This window comes from Ochlerotatus camptorhynchus, unplaced genomic scaffold (genome assembly GCF_037179485.1).
Source record: "Ochlerotatus camptorhynchus isolate MF236.1 unplaced genomic scaffold, CSIRO-AGI_Acam_v1.1 ptg000457l, whole genome shotgun sequence".
In the NCBI taxonomy this organism is placed as follows: Eukaryota; Metazoa; Arthropoda; class Insecta; order Diptera; family Culicidae; genus Ochlerotatus; species Ochlerotatus camptorhynchus.
Window position 1 is genome coordinate 3,410,950 of NW_027040943.1, and position 16,836 is coordinate 3,427,785.

Below are 16,836 nucleotides of genomic sequence, written 5' to 3' on the forward strand. Positions count from 1 at the left end.
TGATTCCTTTATTAAACATGGAGATTTTTATATTATCGGATTTTGTTGTTCGCTTATCGCAAAATGCTTGCCAAGAGAGCATTTATCATTATACCTTTTGTACCTAATTCATAGCTTGAATCAGATAGCTCCACAGCGGTATGTCTATATAGGTCAACTGCGTTACAAAGCTGAATACGGAAATGCATTTATCTACGTGTGGATTTTTTTTTTCTTTATTAAAGAAACTTTTAGCCTTGAGCTCGACGTGTGTATATTATTTACATTAATAAAATGATCGTATCGCATACAAGAGTGGTTTTCAACCCTCCAAGGGGCATTCGGCCATCCTATGGGGAGAATTGTGCTTGAGAAAATACACTGAAGTCTTTTTTTACACGGTTTTTTTTTACGCGGTTTTTTTTTACACGGTTTTTTTTACGACGATTTTCGAAATAACGCGGTTTTTTTTTACGCGGTTTTTTGAAATAACGCGGTTTTTTTTACACGGTTTTTTGAAATAACGCGGTTAAAGAGCCAAAACATTCTAAGTGTTTTCTGAGGAATGGACTTAGCCAAAAAAACAAACTTGGAAGTGTACATCTAGTGGATTCACCGGACAACATGAGTACATACATATTTTCGGAACGGGAACGACGTGTAGAGGCCGGAAATCGATGATTCATGCCATTTTGGAATCCAAGATGGCGGCTTCCGGTTTTGTGAAAAACTGTCAAATAGCCAACCATATGGATATTTTTGGAACGGGAACGACGCGTAGAGGCCGGAAATCGATGATTCATGCCATTTTGGAATCCAAGATGGCGGCTTCCGGTTTTGTGAAAAACTGTCAAATAGCCAACCATATGGATATTTTTGGAACGGGAACGACGCGTAGAGGCCGGAAATCGATGATTCATGCCATTTTGGAATCCAAGATGGCGGCTTCCGGTTTTGTGAAAAACTGTCAAATAGCCAACAATATGGATATTTTTGGAACGGGAACGACGCGTAGAGGCCGGAAATCGATGATTCATGCCATTTTGGAATCCAAGATGGCGGCTTCCGGTTTTGTGAAAAACTGTCAAATAGCCAACAATATGGATATTTTCGGAACGGGAACGACGCGTAGAGGCCGGAAATCGATCATTCATGCCATTTTTGAATTCAAGATGGCGGCTTCCGGTTTTGTGAAAAACTGTCAAATAGCCAAAAATATGGATATTTTCGGAACCAAGACGACATCCAGAGGCCGGAAATCGATGATTCATGCCATTTTGGAATTCAAGATGGCGGCTTCCGGTTTTGTGAAAAACTGTCAAATAACCAACAATATGGATATTTTAGGAACCGAGACGACATCCAGAGGCTGGAAATCGATGATTCATGCCATTTTGGAATCCAAAATGGCGGTTTCCGGTTTTGTGAAAAACTGTCAAATAGCCAACAATAAGGATATTTTTGGAACCGAGATGACATGCAGAGGCCAGAAATCGATGATTCATGCCATTTTGGAATTCAAGATGGCGGCTTCCGGTTTTGTGAAAAACTGTCAAATAGCCAACGATATGGATATTTTCGGAACGGGAACGACGCGTAGAGGCCGGAAATCGATGATTCATGCCATTTTGGAATCCAAGATGGCGGCTTCCGGTTTTGTGAAAAACTGTCAAATAGCCAACCATATGGATATTTTTGGAACGGGAACGACGCGTAGAGGCCGGAAATCGATGATTCATGCCATTTTGGAATCCAAGATGGCGGCTTCCGGTTTTGTGAAAAACTGTCAAATAGCCAACAATATGGATATGTTTGGAACGGGAACGACGCGTAGAGGCCGGAAATCGATGATTCATGCCATTTTGGAATCCAAGATGGCGGCTTCCGGTTTTGTGAAAAACTGTCAAATAGCCAACAATATGGATATTTTCGGAACGGGAACGACGTGTACAGGCCAAAAATCGATGATTCACGCAATTTTGGAATCCAAAATGGTGGCTTCCGGTGTGTGAATGTTTCAAAAAAATGTTATGCAACAAATTTTAATTAACTTTTTTTTTCGATAATCTGTAATTAATCTTCTTACATTTACAAGAACTTCATAAATTCAATGTTGAACAACATGTGATACCAGTGACTTGGTTGTGGAATGCATGTAGCACTAGAGGTTATACAGGTATAAGTGGTAATGGCCTGCCGAGATTTGCTCAGCCGAGCTCGGTAGAAAAAAAACTTAGTGTGTGGATAGTACTTAACATAACAGGAACTGGGGTTGAAGTTGTCGCTGACCGAATAGTCAAAGTCATGAAACACAGTGAACGAAGAATCCTTGTCACTGAAATCGATGTTTAGCCAATAAGACATCATGGACACTGCCACTGCCAAAGTAACTCTAGTCGGAAACCTGACAGACTTAAATCTTATTTACATAACTAAGACTTATCGATACTTAATACAAGCAAATGATGAAATTAAAGCATACCCCGTCAGTCAATGCTAACCAGTATATTATTGCGGTAATGCTCTTCGACAGAGGAACCATGCCATTAGTGCGAAGCATTTTTAGTCCACTGCACAGTGGTCCAGAATGCAGATTTAGGTGTAATGATATGTTTTGAGCCTGAAATTGGAACTTTAGACTAAAAGTCTCTTCTACAAAGTTGTTTTTTAAAGTTAGGCCCTTATTTTTATGACAATGAATTCTAGGGTGGTTCTTATTATCATTAAAATCAAATATCTAACTTTTTTGTTTGAATAAATTAAGGTATACATTTTTCGGCAAAGTTATAGCTGAGCTAATTTCAAGCAACTTTGTAGAAAATAACTTTTTTGTATCTCTTAAATTGGCCGATTTAGAGCTATTTTCTTGAATTGAGTTAGGGTGGCTCTTAAAAATACAGTTTTTTTGCTCTATTTATCTTATTTCGAATTTCTCAGCAAAGATGCCTACAGATAACTTTTAGATCTTAAAAAGGCGCAAATTTTTAATGCCCAAAGCTTGTCAATATCTTTCGCCGATCAAGAGTTATTGACGTTTTTATACTAAAAGTATGCACTTTTAAAATGTTAATATCTCTGTTGGGCGCAAACAAAAAAAAAGTTTTTTTGCAGCATTTGAAAGAGCGTATGTTATTCTCAATAATATGAAAAAAATTGGAGGTATGTTATTTTTAAAACTCGTATAAAATCAATTTGAATTTATTCATATTTTTTACTATATTTGAGTATATCTTTTTTATTAGAAGAGATACAGGCAACAAATTCAGCTATAAAACATTCGTCTTAAAGAGTTTCAAAAGTCTCTAGAAGATGACTTTCATGATAAATTTCAAATAAAAAAGATGGATTTCATAGGACCACTCTAATGACAAATTTATATAAAATGTGCTAATACATTTATTTCAATATTTGAACATTTAGTGTCTTGGAAGAAGTTTTTGTTCTTAAAAATTCCCTTCTTTTGGTGTTTGCAAACGTCAGGGTGGTCCTCAAATTAGGAAATTTTTAAAACTAACTTTTTTGTTTTACAAAATATAAACATGTGTTGTTCAAAAAAGTTGTAGTTAAGTTACTTGCAAGCAACTTTGTCGAGAAAATTTTTTTTCTATCTCTTAACGTTCTCATTTCAGAGTGATTTTTCGGAGTTGACTTAGGGTGTTCCTGGAAAAAATAGATTTTTAGCAATAACTTTTTTATTTGAAAATTCTCATGTAAATTATATTCTAGAGACTTTTAAAACTCTTTAAGACAAATGTTTTATAGCTTAATTTGTTGCCTGTATCTCTTCTAATAAAAAAGATGTACTCAAATATAGTAAAAAATATGTATAAATTCAAATTGATTTTATACGAGTTTAAAAAATAACATACCTTTATTTTTTTCATATTATTGAGAATAACATACGCCCTTTCAAATGCTGCAAAAAAACTTTTTTTTTGTTTGCCCCAACCAAAGATATGAACATTTGAAAAGTGCATATTTTTAGTATACAAACGTCAATAACTCTTGATCGGCGAAAGATATTGACAAGTTTTGTGCATTAAAAATTTGCGCTTTTTTTAGATCTAAAAGTTATCTCAAGACTCCTTTGCTGAGAAATTCGAAATAAGATAAATAGAGCAAAAAACTGTTTTTTTAAGAGCCACCCTTACTCAATTCAAGAAAATAGCTCTATATCGGCCAAGAGATACAAAAAAGTTATTTCCAACAAAGTTGCTTAAAATTAGCTCAGCTATAACTTTGCCGAAGAATGTATACCTTAATTTATTCAAACAAAAAAGTTAGATTTTTGATTTGATTGATAATAAGAACCACCCTAGAATTCATTGCCATAAAAATGAGGGCCTAACTATAAGGAACAACTTTGTAGAAGAGACTTTTAGTCTAAAGTTTCAATTTCAGGCTCAAAACATATCATTACACCTAAATCTGCACTCTGTACCACTGTGCACTGATACCAGCGCTCATTTCTGAAAAAAAAAAACTTATAATTTATTCATTGCTTGCAAAAAGAATAGATGAATCAGGGCACATGTATCAGTATAAATCAAATTATAAAACTCTATAGTGTGAAAAAAATCAACAAATTGAAAAATTTACTCGGAGTCGTATGTTTGCGAAAAGAATTATTTCGCGAAGTTCTCTTTGGCGCAATTCCGATTTGCAGAATCCTATTTTGCGGTATAAGGATAAAATTTCTGCAAGATAGGACATTACGCGAAATGGGATATTCTGCCAAATAATATTCCGCTTGATGAAATAGGTTACCCCGTAAATCGCTATTGAAATGCCACTGCCGTCAAACTACACTGGAGTCGCTTTTTACGCGGTTTTTTTTTTACACGGTTTTTTTTACGCAGTTTTTTTTTACGCGGATTTCGGAATTTACGCGGTTTTTTTACGCGGATTCCGGAATTTACGCGGTTTTTTTTACGCGGATTTTGGTTTTTTTTTACGCGGATTTCAGAATTGACGCGGTATATCGCTTTTTACGCGGTTTTTTCTTACACGTTTTTTTTTTACCCGGTTTTTTTTTACGCGGATTTCGGAATTTACGCGGTTTTTTTTACGCGGATTCCGGAATTTACGCGGTTTTTTTTTTACGCGGGACGTATCACCCGCGTAAAAAGCGACTCCAGTGTATAGGGCGCCTTGATAATGTTGAGCCGACTCTTTCAATTAGTAATGGATGAAATGGTTTTGCAGAACATACATGTATACCACATTTTTTTTTGACCATGTCAAACAGTGGAATTTAAATTGAAGTTTAATTTAAAGGGTCTACTTCAGTACATACCGTGCACTGGTAGTGGCAGTGTCCATGATGTCTTATTGGCTAAACATCGATTTCAGTGACAAGGATTCTTCGTTCACTGTGTTTCATAACTTTGACTATTCGGTCAGCGACAACTTCAACCCCAGTTCCTGTTATGTTAAGTACTATCCACACAATTAGTTTTTTTTTCTACCGAACTCGGCTGAGCAAATCTCGGCAGGCCATTACCACTTGTACCTGTACAACCTCTAGTGCTACATGTATTCCACAACCAAGTCACTGGTATCACATGTTGTTCAACATTGAATTTATGAAGTTCTTGTAAATGTAAGAAGATTAATTACAGATCATCAAAAAAAAATTAATTAAAATTTGTTGCATAACATTTTTTTGAAACATTCACAAACCGGAAGCCACCATTTTGGATTCCAAAATTGCGTGAATCATCGATTTCCGGCCTCTACACGTCGTTCCCGTTCCGAAAATATCCATATCGTTGGCTATTTGACAGTTTTTCACAAAACCGGAAGCCGCCATCTTGGATTCCAAAATGGCATGAATCATCGATTTCCGGCCTCTGCATGTCGTCTCGGTTCCGAAAATATCCATATCGTTGGCTATTTGACAGTTTTTCACAAAACCGGAAGCCGCCATCTTGGATTCCAAAATGGCATGAATCATCGATTTCCGGCCTCTGCATGTCGTCTCGGTTCCGAAAATATCCATATCGTTGGCTATTTGACAGATTTTCACAAAACCGGAAGCCGCCATCTTGGATTTCAAAATGGCATGAATGATCGATTTCCGGCCTCTGCATGTCGTCTCGGTTCCGAAAATATCCATATCGTTGGCTATTTGACAGATTTTCACAAAACCGGAAGCCGCCATCTTGGATTTCAAAATGGCATGAATGATCGATTTCCGGCCTCTGCATGTCGTCTCGGTTCCGAAAATATCCATATCGTTGGCTATTTGACAGTTTTTCACAAAACCGGAAGCCGCCATCTTGGATTCCAAAATGGCATGAATGATCGATTTCCGGCCTCTGCATGTCGTCTCGGTTCCGAAAATATCCATATCGTTGGCTATTTGACAGTTTTTCACAAAACCGGAAGCCGCCATCTTGGATTTCAAAATGGCATGAATCATCGATTTCCGGCCTCTACACGTCTAGATTATACCATGCAAGAGTGGAAATGGCTGAATTCCAACACAAACCTGGTTCATTGTCTGGCTTTGTGGAAGCCAGCTGCTTTCAAGATGGTTAGGATTTACAAATGAGAGAAAATTCCGTAATGGTGTGATCAAAGCATTCGGAAGGTCTTTACCTCCAGAAGAACTTTATCATGAACGAATATGTTCTAGGTGATCATGACTTACAAGTACCGAATAAAATTCCATGCACACTGCTCAGTTTTTTTGTTATGATGAATTTTGAAATAACACGGGTTTATCACACGGTTTTGTGAAACACATGGTCTTTTTTTACACGGTTTTTTGAAACAACGCGGTTTTTTTTTACACGGTTTTTTGAAACAACGCGGTTTTTTTTTACACGGTTTTTTGAAACAACGCGGTTTTTTTTTACGCGGTTTTTTGAAACAACGCGGTTTTTTTTTACACGGTTTTTTTTTACGCGGTACGTATCCCCCGTGTAAAAAAAGACTTGAGTGTATAATCTGTTACTTTAAGTTTCTAGTGGGAAATGTTGCCCAAATTAATGACGGTATATTGTACTCAGCCAAACAGTATTCTCTTTTGCGATTAAGAATAGTCAACTATGGAAACGTAATATTAAAACCATAAAATGCTCCTTAAATCTTGTAAAAATGCTCCTTTACTGCGTAGCTACTCAGATTTTTTAGACAGGGGAGCGGAGCGACGGGAAAGCGTTTAGAATTAGCTTAAAAAAACTTATGTTAAAATTTTCATAATAAGCTTCTTTAAGAAGCTTTTTTTTCGAGGGGGACGACTCTATCTACGATGCAGGAAATATTGTGTTGTGCTGTGGCTAGCTGCGCGTACGCTGAGTAGATAGAAAGAAGATTTATCACGATTTTGAAGATTGCAAAAAGATGATGCGCGATGCAAGCATCTAGAATTGAGATTTAGATGTGTCGCCCCTCTTGCTTTTTTTAACAAACCTTGAGAAGTTTTTTTTTAATAAGTTTTAAGAAGCTTCTTTTATGAGCTTTTTTTAAGAATTATTAAGAAGCTGCTTTAAGAATACTTTTCTTGAAAATTTTATATATTATTGTATAAAAAATAAATAAAAAAATATATATTAAAATTGAATATATTATGTTGCTAAATTGGCAATCGAGATTCTTTTCAAATCTTAAGCTCAATCAAGAAAATATTTCATGCTTTTTCTTACTTTTAAATCCATCTACTCTCAGCGTGCTCTATCCTTTCACAGGAAATCTTCAAATTTTTCGATAATCTTCTTTGTATCTACGTACACATCTCACGACATTAAATCAACAGTTTTCCTGCATCTTAGCTATAGTCGGCTCCCTTGAACTTGGTCCTTGGTAGTATAGTGAATGTAGCGTTGCGAGTGCTGCTAAACGACGCAATGCTGAATATGGTTTGAAGAGCCATTTATCAGCACGCCCAAGTAACAATTTCGGTTTTATAAGGGTTCTGTAGACCATGATTTAGACTTGTAGCATGCTTTAAAACCTCCATAAAACTTGCAATGTTACTTGGGCGGCCAACATGAAAAAAATGGCTGATCTTCACAACACTGATCACATTAACTAGCCGCTAGAGTTCTGGAAACGTGTTGTCTGGTCGAATTAATCAAAGCTCGAGCTGTTCAACAAGAAACGAGGTCTAATAATATGGTGGAAAAGCGACGAGCCGCTTCAAGACAGACATCTTCAACCAACCATGAAACACGGTGAAGAAAATGTTATGGTTTGGGAACCAACCCAAATCCATAGCATAATGACTGCAGATGGGTATATCGATATTCTTAGTGAAAATTTGGAAGAGTCCTAGCTGAAAATGGGCCAACACGTTTCAGATGGATAACGATGCCATATGAAATATGGCATAGAAAACACTCAATTTTGTCCGTTCCTGTCGCATAACACCTATGGATTGCCAACCCTAGCCCCGATTTGAACCGAATAGAAAATATTTGGGCTATCATCGATAACTGTGTGAAAAAAATGGTGTTATAAACAAACAAACATATTTTACAGTACTGCAAAAGGCCTGGAATGATTTGGATCCTCAGCAGCTCAAAAACTTGGTGGACGCATGTCAAAACGGACATGTTTTGGATTTTTTTGATTATGTTTTTTTTTTCTTGTCATACTAATTAAAATATCTTTTAATATAAAACTTATGTATTAGAAATTCTGCAATAAACATCATTAATACTATTAAGGCCTTATAGGTTTTTATTTTACGAAACACAAATCAAAATTACGGACTCTATTAGCGGCGCAAGGGGTGTAGTGGTAAGCGTGATTGCCTCTCACGCCAAAAGGCCTGGGTTCAATCCTAGTCGGCACCACCAGGATTTTCTGAGCCATAAATCTCTGATCACGCCTTCCATCGGGAAGGGAAATAAAAGCCGTTGGCCCCCGGTTCACGAGTTGATGGGTTGAAATGTAGGGTCCAGGTGTGACAGTTGCCTCCCTGGCGTCAGTAGCATTGGTACTCATTAGTACAGAAAACAAGATCGATGGAAAACAAACCAAGGAAAAACAAAACGGACTTTCTTGGATACTAATAAGTTTTGTTTAAATGTTTACATTTATTGTGGGTGGATCTTTTACGTGTTTTAGTCAATTTAGATTTTTTTTTTTTTTTTAATGAGGTGTGGATCCAAAAATGTTGAAAATCACTAGAACACAATTGTTTTTTTTATGGTTTCTTGGAGATTAGGTGTGTAATACATACAGGGATCAGATTTTTACTATCGAACAAAAGTGATAAACAAATACAGCTATTCCATAGCAAAACGATATAGTGTTTCTCAGATTTTCGAAAAATGGTAGTTTTGTTCCTTATTGCTTTCTTTTTTTCTTTGTTCGAGACCTAACACCACTGCGACCAGTAATTTAAATTGTTGTAGTATATCCCGTGTCCTTAGTTCAGTACATCTCGAATAACTCCATCACTATTGAGAAATGATGAAGTATTCCATTTTTTTACAGTTGTTATTCTTGCATTTATCGCAAGGATCCGACTCTAATTGAAAGGTCCCGCTATTTATACTCTTCGGAGTGTTTAAACACCCTCCGAACACCCGTTATATGAAGACTAACTAACTCATGTTTTCCTTGTTTCAAGATCATCCTCGGTGAACAAAGCCGAGTCTTGTCACTATCAACAAGGCATGCAACGTAACAAGAACTAAGATGTGTTCCTTTGATTACTGTACAATGCTGTTCCCCTAGTTTGAAGTAGTCAGGACTAGGAATCGGTGGCAGATGTTACATCCCGTATCGTACCACGAAAAGGTGATCCACCCACGTTACGCTAAATATTAAACCGGTATTTTTTTATTTTGTCATTAGGTCACCCTAATTTCCATGTTAGAGTGGTCTAAAAAATCGATTTTTTTCAAAAAGGACTTTTTTCCTAGCTTCTGAACCAGAGGGTCGATTACAGTGATCAATATATTAAATGAATGGTAAATGAAAATACATTTTATGCAAAAATATAATATTATCCAAAATTGGAATTCTGAATTTAAAACTACAAGGGACAGCCATGGGGTTGTACGTTGTACGTAGGACTACGTGGTCTTATCAGCCCAGTGGCAGGCGCGTAGGCAACATGTTATACCGTGACAGCGGGCCCAAAACAGCAAAATAAACGATTTGAGCCCGGGACATGCTGCCTACTGTCAAACGCTGCTGATGGTATAGGCCTCGTCACTGGCCTGGGTCTTATATAATAAATCTCATTTGTTAACTGCAGCAGGAGCTTATGTTTTATGTAGGAACTTGAGCGGGGTTCTCTCGACTATGATTGCCCTGAAAAGAACCTTTTGATATGAATTTTAGTTGGACAGTTGGGGGGCAGCCTTGATAGCTAGCTGCTTGGCGGGGAGCCTTTTGTTGTGTACTGGAGAACACCACCACTCACCACGCGATGATTTAATAAACACCGTTTGGTGAGACCGGATGGAGTGATTAACGTTCAAAATCTTTCATAATTTTGTTACATGTTCGATTTTTGGTTTTCACAAAGTGTACCCCCATATAGAAATTACAGACGTAGTCCTACGCCAAAAAACATTGATTGTATTGTTTTTTTTTATGGATTTCATGATTTTAGACAGAAGGTGCAATATGTTTTTATATTCTACCGTGCAAATTTAGGCTTTTTCACACAACTTATCAAAAATTTGGCAATTTCGTTCTTGAGTTATATTTTTTGAAATTATCAAGATTTGGGTTTTCGCTCAATACTCCAATGGGTCTAGACTATGCATCTCCAGTGATTTAAAGTGACTGCCACATGGTCGCAATGATTTTTCTAAAAAGCATTTTTAATTACCTTTCATTTGATATTTTCATCTTTGAAATCGGCCCAGTGGTTCAAAAGTTATGATTTCTTTTAATTAAGCCATTAACTTACATGGAAATGGTCACCCTAATGGCAAAATAAAAAACATGGGTCAAATAGAAGGAACAAAATGTTTAAAGACAAGAATATCCAGACACTTTCAAATCTACAAGACACTGACTTACATTATGGGTGCTCTCAAACAAGCTTTCAATTTTAACAATAGTGAACTTCGGTATCTATGATGAATGTTCGGAAGACAAAAAGTCGAAGAACAAAAGGTCATAGGGCAAAAGGTCGAAAAGACAAGACATCGAATGGACAAAAGATCAAATTAAATTTAAAGGGACATAAGGTAGAATGGACAGAATTTCAAAATGGAAAATAGATCAAAGGGACAAAAGGTTGAAATTGGGAGGAAACAGAACGATATTTTAAGATATAAATGGTCCCCTGTGGGGTTTTAGGACAAAACCCAAGTAGCACAATTCTGTCTCAAAAAGTTGCAGCAACTTGTTTATAAATGAAATAAGCCGTATATAAGTTTCCAAGACAAATTTATAACAAGGGTGCTACTAGGGAAAGTCGATGGGTAAAAGATTGAATGAACAAATGGTCAAATGAACAAAAAATCGAATGAATTTTAGGGGGACAAAGGGTTGAAATGGGCGATCAGCGAATGAAGTTTAAAGGTACAAAACGATGAATGAACAAAAAATCGAAAAAAACGTCAAATGGACCAAAGGTCAAATAAAATTTAAATGAACAAAATGTGGAATGGAAAAAAAAAAAGTTTGAAATAGGTGAGAGGCTGAATAAACAGAGCATCGATTAAAATTCAAAGGGACTAAAGATCCAAGCGACATAAGGTCAACGGGACACATGGTATAAAGGTCGATCATATTTAGTGGATTAAAAAATTGATAGAATAAATGATTGGAAAAGGTTGGTTGGTTGGTTGGTTGTCTTTATTAAGGAGATGTTCAGCCAGACGCTGGTTGGTAAAGGCTAAATGCTAAGTGAAGCAAGACAATCGAAGACTTCGAGTAATTTAACTAAAATAATGGTTTGCGCTCTTGTAGTTGACTCCTTTTTTCATAACATCAGTGGTTTTTTGCCAGACAAAACCATTTGAATTCACATTAGAACCATTTTCGACCTATTGTCCATTTCGATCTTTTGACTACTCGTTATTTTCTATATTCGATATTTTGCCCCTTTTAATATAATTCGACCTTTTGGCCTTTCGACGTTGTGTCCATTCGAGCTTCAGCCTCTTTTCATTGAATTCAAATTTATGTCCCTTCACACAGGGTTGACATGCATAATATCGACCTCAGTGTTCCCAATAGTGGGCCTTTATATACATTTCGAAGGAAAGCATTTTTTGCCAATTTTCACTAGTAACCAAAAGCTGCGTTAACATTTCGTGTTCTCGACGAGTTTGTTATGTTCCCTTTAAATATTTTTTATAAATTTTCAAAACATTTACAGACCAACACAATAATGAAGATTGGCCTTAAAATGATATAGAAAACTTTTAGACTCTGTCCAAAGCTAGTTCGACTTCCCCGAACATGCTATAATTTTGAAGATTCAATAATAGGCTAAACTTCCAAGACTTCCTCAGATTTGGTTAAATGTTTCTAGCAAAGGAGACGTATTTTATCGTTGTAGTGTAATAACAATTATTCCCTCCACCTTCGTAGCTCATTTCCCTATAAAGGGTGTCCACAGTTAAATTGCAGAACTTTAAAAAAAAACCGTTCCATTTGGCCCTGTGGGTTTGTTTTAATGTAATTTTGGGTGGGATGGCCTCAGCGTGTATTGTTTACACTGCGTGAGATTCATTGTGAAATTTTTAGTGTTTTTTTCTAAATGGAGTCGAAGGAACAGCACGTGCTGAGAAAATTTTGCACACTCACCTCAACAACCCAAATTTTTTACACTGAGCCATCGGAAGATGTTGGAAATCCAAAAATCTACTGTATATCGTATCATAAACAATTTCCGAGAACGTTTAACTGTCGATCGAAAGCAAATAAGTGCAAGAAAAAGTATTCCATACTGCGTTGAAGATCACAAGCGAGTGGTTGCTGCCTTCAAACCCAAACCCAACTATTCCGTTCGGGATGTCGCGAAAAATTTGCACTTGACAAAAATTTTCGTGCAGAAAGCCAAGAATCGAGCAGGATTACGTTCATTCAAGGTTCAGAAAACACCAAACCGCAATGAACGACAGAATAGGACAGCTAGAACGCAAGCACCTAAGCTGTACACACAAATATTGACAAAACCACACTGCTGTATCATGGACGATGAAACATACGTAAAAGCGGACTTCAAACAAATTCCGAGAAACCAGTATGTGACTGCAAAAGACAAGTTCGATGTTTCAGAGTCCCTCTTGAAACAGCAAGTGCTGAAGTTCCCCTAGAATTGGCAGGCTGTTCATGCGGAAAACGGAGCAAACCTTTCGTAACAACTACAACCGTAATTGGCCAAGTCTACTTGAATGAGTGTCTGAAGAAACGACTGCTTCCGTTCCTCAAATCGCACAAAGTTTCTACAATGTTTTGGCTGGATCTAGCCTCTTTTCACTGCTCCAAGGACGTTCTGGAGTGGTACAAGACGAATGGGGACAATTTCGTGCCGAAGGATCTCAATCCTCCAAACACACCGGAGTTGCGGCCGATCGAAAAATACTGTGCTATAATGAAGCACGAACTCCGTAGGCATTCACTACAGTGACTACGGAGCAGGAAATGTTGAAATCATGGTTGAAAGCAGAAACAAAAATGTTAATTCAACCGTTTTACAAAACCTTATAGGTAAAAATTAAGAATAAAGTTCGGGTATTTGGACCTGATGAAGAAATATAGTGAAATAAAGATACACGACACCAAGCATATATATATAGCTTTGAATTCTTTGAAAATATCATGACAATCGGTTGAGAAACTTATTTTTGGCGACTACTTCTAAGTGATGCAATTCAACTGTGGACACCCTTTATCTAATACATGAGAGGTTTGAACTTCTGCAGATCTTCCTCCTCCGTCAAACTCTGCGTAATTTTGTAGATTTTTCTTTTCGTTTTTTTTTTTGAGACCAAGAGTATATTTAATAATGATACACCAAAAACTTTCGCCCAATATCAAGCTTTGCAGTCTTAAAATTTATCTGAAAGACGTTGTCGGTCGCTTGTTAGGTGGGAAATGGCCGAATACCTGGTGAAATAGCACTGTTCGGTCTATCGCTAATTTTTAAGATTGGTTGACAAAGTCAACTAGGCCCATTTCAAGTTTAGTCCATAAATATCGAAGATCTCCTTTATATTTTAATATCAAATATCTAATAAATTGAAAAAAAAAAAAAGTAGAAGGGTCTGTGCCTAGGGGCACGAACGGAAGCTTGACGTAGGACCGCTTCTTTTAATTGATCAATTATCTATTATCTCAACTCTTTCCGTTTTTGAATTGTAGGCGTACCTAATTTGTAGAATTTTTATTCAAATAGAAAGTTGATTAAGAGAATCAATCAAAATCACTTGCACCCCTGCTTGCAAGTTTGGTTACAAGATTATAACTCTGGAGAGCATTTTGTGTGGTCTTTGGGGGCTTGTGGTTATGAATATGGACAAACAAGTACAGATAAATTCTATTCCAACTCTTTACTGATGTAAGCTTGATGGCCCTGAAAAGGGCCGATTAATTGAAGAGGACATCCATGGCCACTTACGCTTGGCGTGTTTAGTGTAGGTGACAGCATCACGGATCTCATTTTTCAGGAACAATTTCAACACACCTCGTAAATCAGACCGGAGATACGTCAGACACCGCAACGGCGAGCCAGACGACGGATGGTGGTTATCTCGAAGAATTTGCGTTTGGTTCTGAATATGGTGATGAGTGTGCAAAATATTACGCAATTCCATCCTCCCTATTCGCACGCGCCCGAGGATCGGAGGCGAATGCCACTTAGACTTGATTCGTCTACTTACTACTCTCTGACGACTGTGCTGGGGAAGCAGCATATGCATGTAGGTAATTGGTGGATTTGTTAGTTAATTCGACGCTTTTGGACAATGCTGGACATTTACCAGTTTGTCAATAGCTTCTTGTTGAAAATCAACATTCGGAAGCATTGTTATCGATGCGTAGCCATATTTCTGATCGATTGGTGATAAAATTATTGAAATTGGACCAGGGGCAGCTGAATTATTAACGTTCAAAATCTTTCTTAATTTGTTACATGTTCCATTTTTGGTTTTGACAAAGTGCCCCCCATATAGAAATCAAAGACGTAGTCCTACGTCAAAAAAAGAGACCCCTCTCTTGGCTCAGTAAATAAGGGCATGACTGTAAAGAAAAAACTATACTGTAGACGGTGGACTAAATATATGCATGACCTATTTTGGCTTATCATAAATCCCAAGACAATAAGGAAGAGCTTGTTTGGTTTAATTTTTAATTTTAATCTTATCAGCTTTCTTTATCAAATCTATAATTCGCTTTGAGATATCATTTGATTGCATATGTGCAACGCATAATAATAAGTGACCTACACCAATAAGCCATCACTGGTGGGTTATTTTGTATCGATGGCAAGATAAGCAGATATTTGCAACTGGTCATTATAAAAATCCGTGCAATTTTACCATCAGTACATCAGTAAGCTTCAAAGAATTAATTGAAACCACAACCTCTAGTAACGAAACAAATAATGATTGTTCAGATCATTAGTATCACAGTGCTTATTCAAGCACTCGCAGCTGCACCTTTTGACCAGCGAATCATCAACGGAACAGATACGACGATCGAAAATTTTCCCTTCGCATTCTCGTTAAGGACTTCATCCGGTAGTCACAGCTGTGGTGGAAGTATTATTAGTAAACTTTGGATGCTCTGTGCAGCCCATTGTGTCAACGAGTACACTAGCCCTATCCTGCAGTCAGTCCAAGTTGGTCGAACGGATATATCTAAACCAGTCGATAGTTCTGTGTATGAAATTGATCAGGTCATTATTCACCCCAACTATGATCCGTATAATAGTTACGTGAATGATATTGCCTTGATTAAGTTAAGACGTCCGTTGGAGTATAGTGAATCCATTCAACCAGTGCAGCTGCCAATGCCATGCTTTGAGGTTCCGGAATCGAATCTGGAAGTTACACTGATTGGATGGGGTGTGACTGATGCAGGGATTGTAGCCACCACTTTGCAAAAAGTTAACTACTACGCTGTACCAAATGAGGAATGCGACCTGATTCACAGCAACATAATCCATCCAAGTCAAATCTGTGCTGCCTATCCGGGCGGTGGAAAAGGACAATGCAGCGTAAGAACGAATTGATATTAAATAATAAATGAATAAAACATTAATTAATATTTAACTCAACAGGGTGATTCCGGTGGTCCATTGGTGCACAACGGAGTTCAAGTCGGAATTGTGTCATGGAGTATCAAACCTTGTACGGTTGCACCGTATCCTGGAGTATTGACCAAGGTTTCGCACTACATTGAATTCATTTACCAGCATACGGACTTGGACCCTACCACGAACAAAAATGCAAAGTGTTCTTAAAGTTTCAATACATATATTAAGTATATTAGTACACATTAATACACCCTTAAAGGTATTTTTTACTGAAACTTCTGTATTCTGTGGGCGCCTCCTCCCATACAATGACATAGCTCCATATGCAAATTTAATTCTTTACAACTTAAGAATGATCAATTGGATTTCTTCCTCAATTCTATACACTCAGTCTAGTTTGGCATAAACTAGCAGAGCCGATTAACTCTGCAGTTTTTTTATGAGAATCTCGGTTTGTTTATTTGATAGCTTTCTTTTGATACAGGGGAAACTGGACACATTTCATCAATCGGGACTAAGAAATCAAAAATATCTCAAATGACAAAATGACAAGCGAACAACGAGCCAAATGAAAACGCCATGTCAGAAATTAAAATAAATAATTATATGATCTTCTTCCCATTTTGCCATGAAAATCTGCTTTTGCAATATGGCTAGCTCAGGGCGGT

The 16,836-nt window shown here is 37.1% G+C and overlaps 1 protein-coding gene across 1 annotated transcript; it reads left to right on the forward strand.

The window, feature by feature from the left end:
- The first annotated feature begins 15,444 nt into the window (after positions 1-15,444).
- Positions 15,445-16,375, forward strand: LOC135712094 (chymotrypsin-1-like). Its single transcript, XM_065235071.1, has 2 exons — positions 15,445-16,129; positions 16,193-16,375. Exons 1-2 carry the CDS (start codon positions 15,515-15,517, stop codon positions 16,373-16,375), a joined length of 798 nt encoding a protein of 265 aa, XP_065091143.1. The 5' UTR covers positions 15,445-15,514.
- The last annotated feature ends 461 nt before the right edge of the window (positions 16,376-16,836 follow it).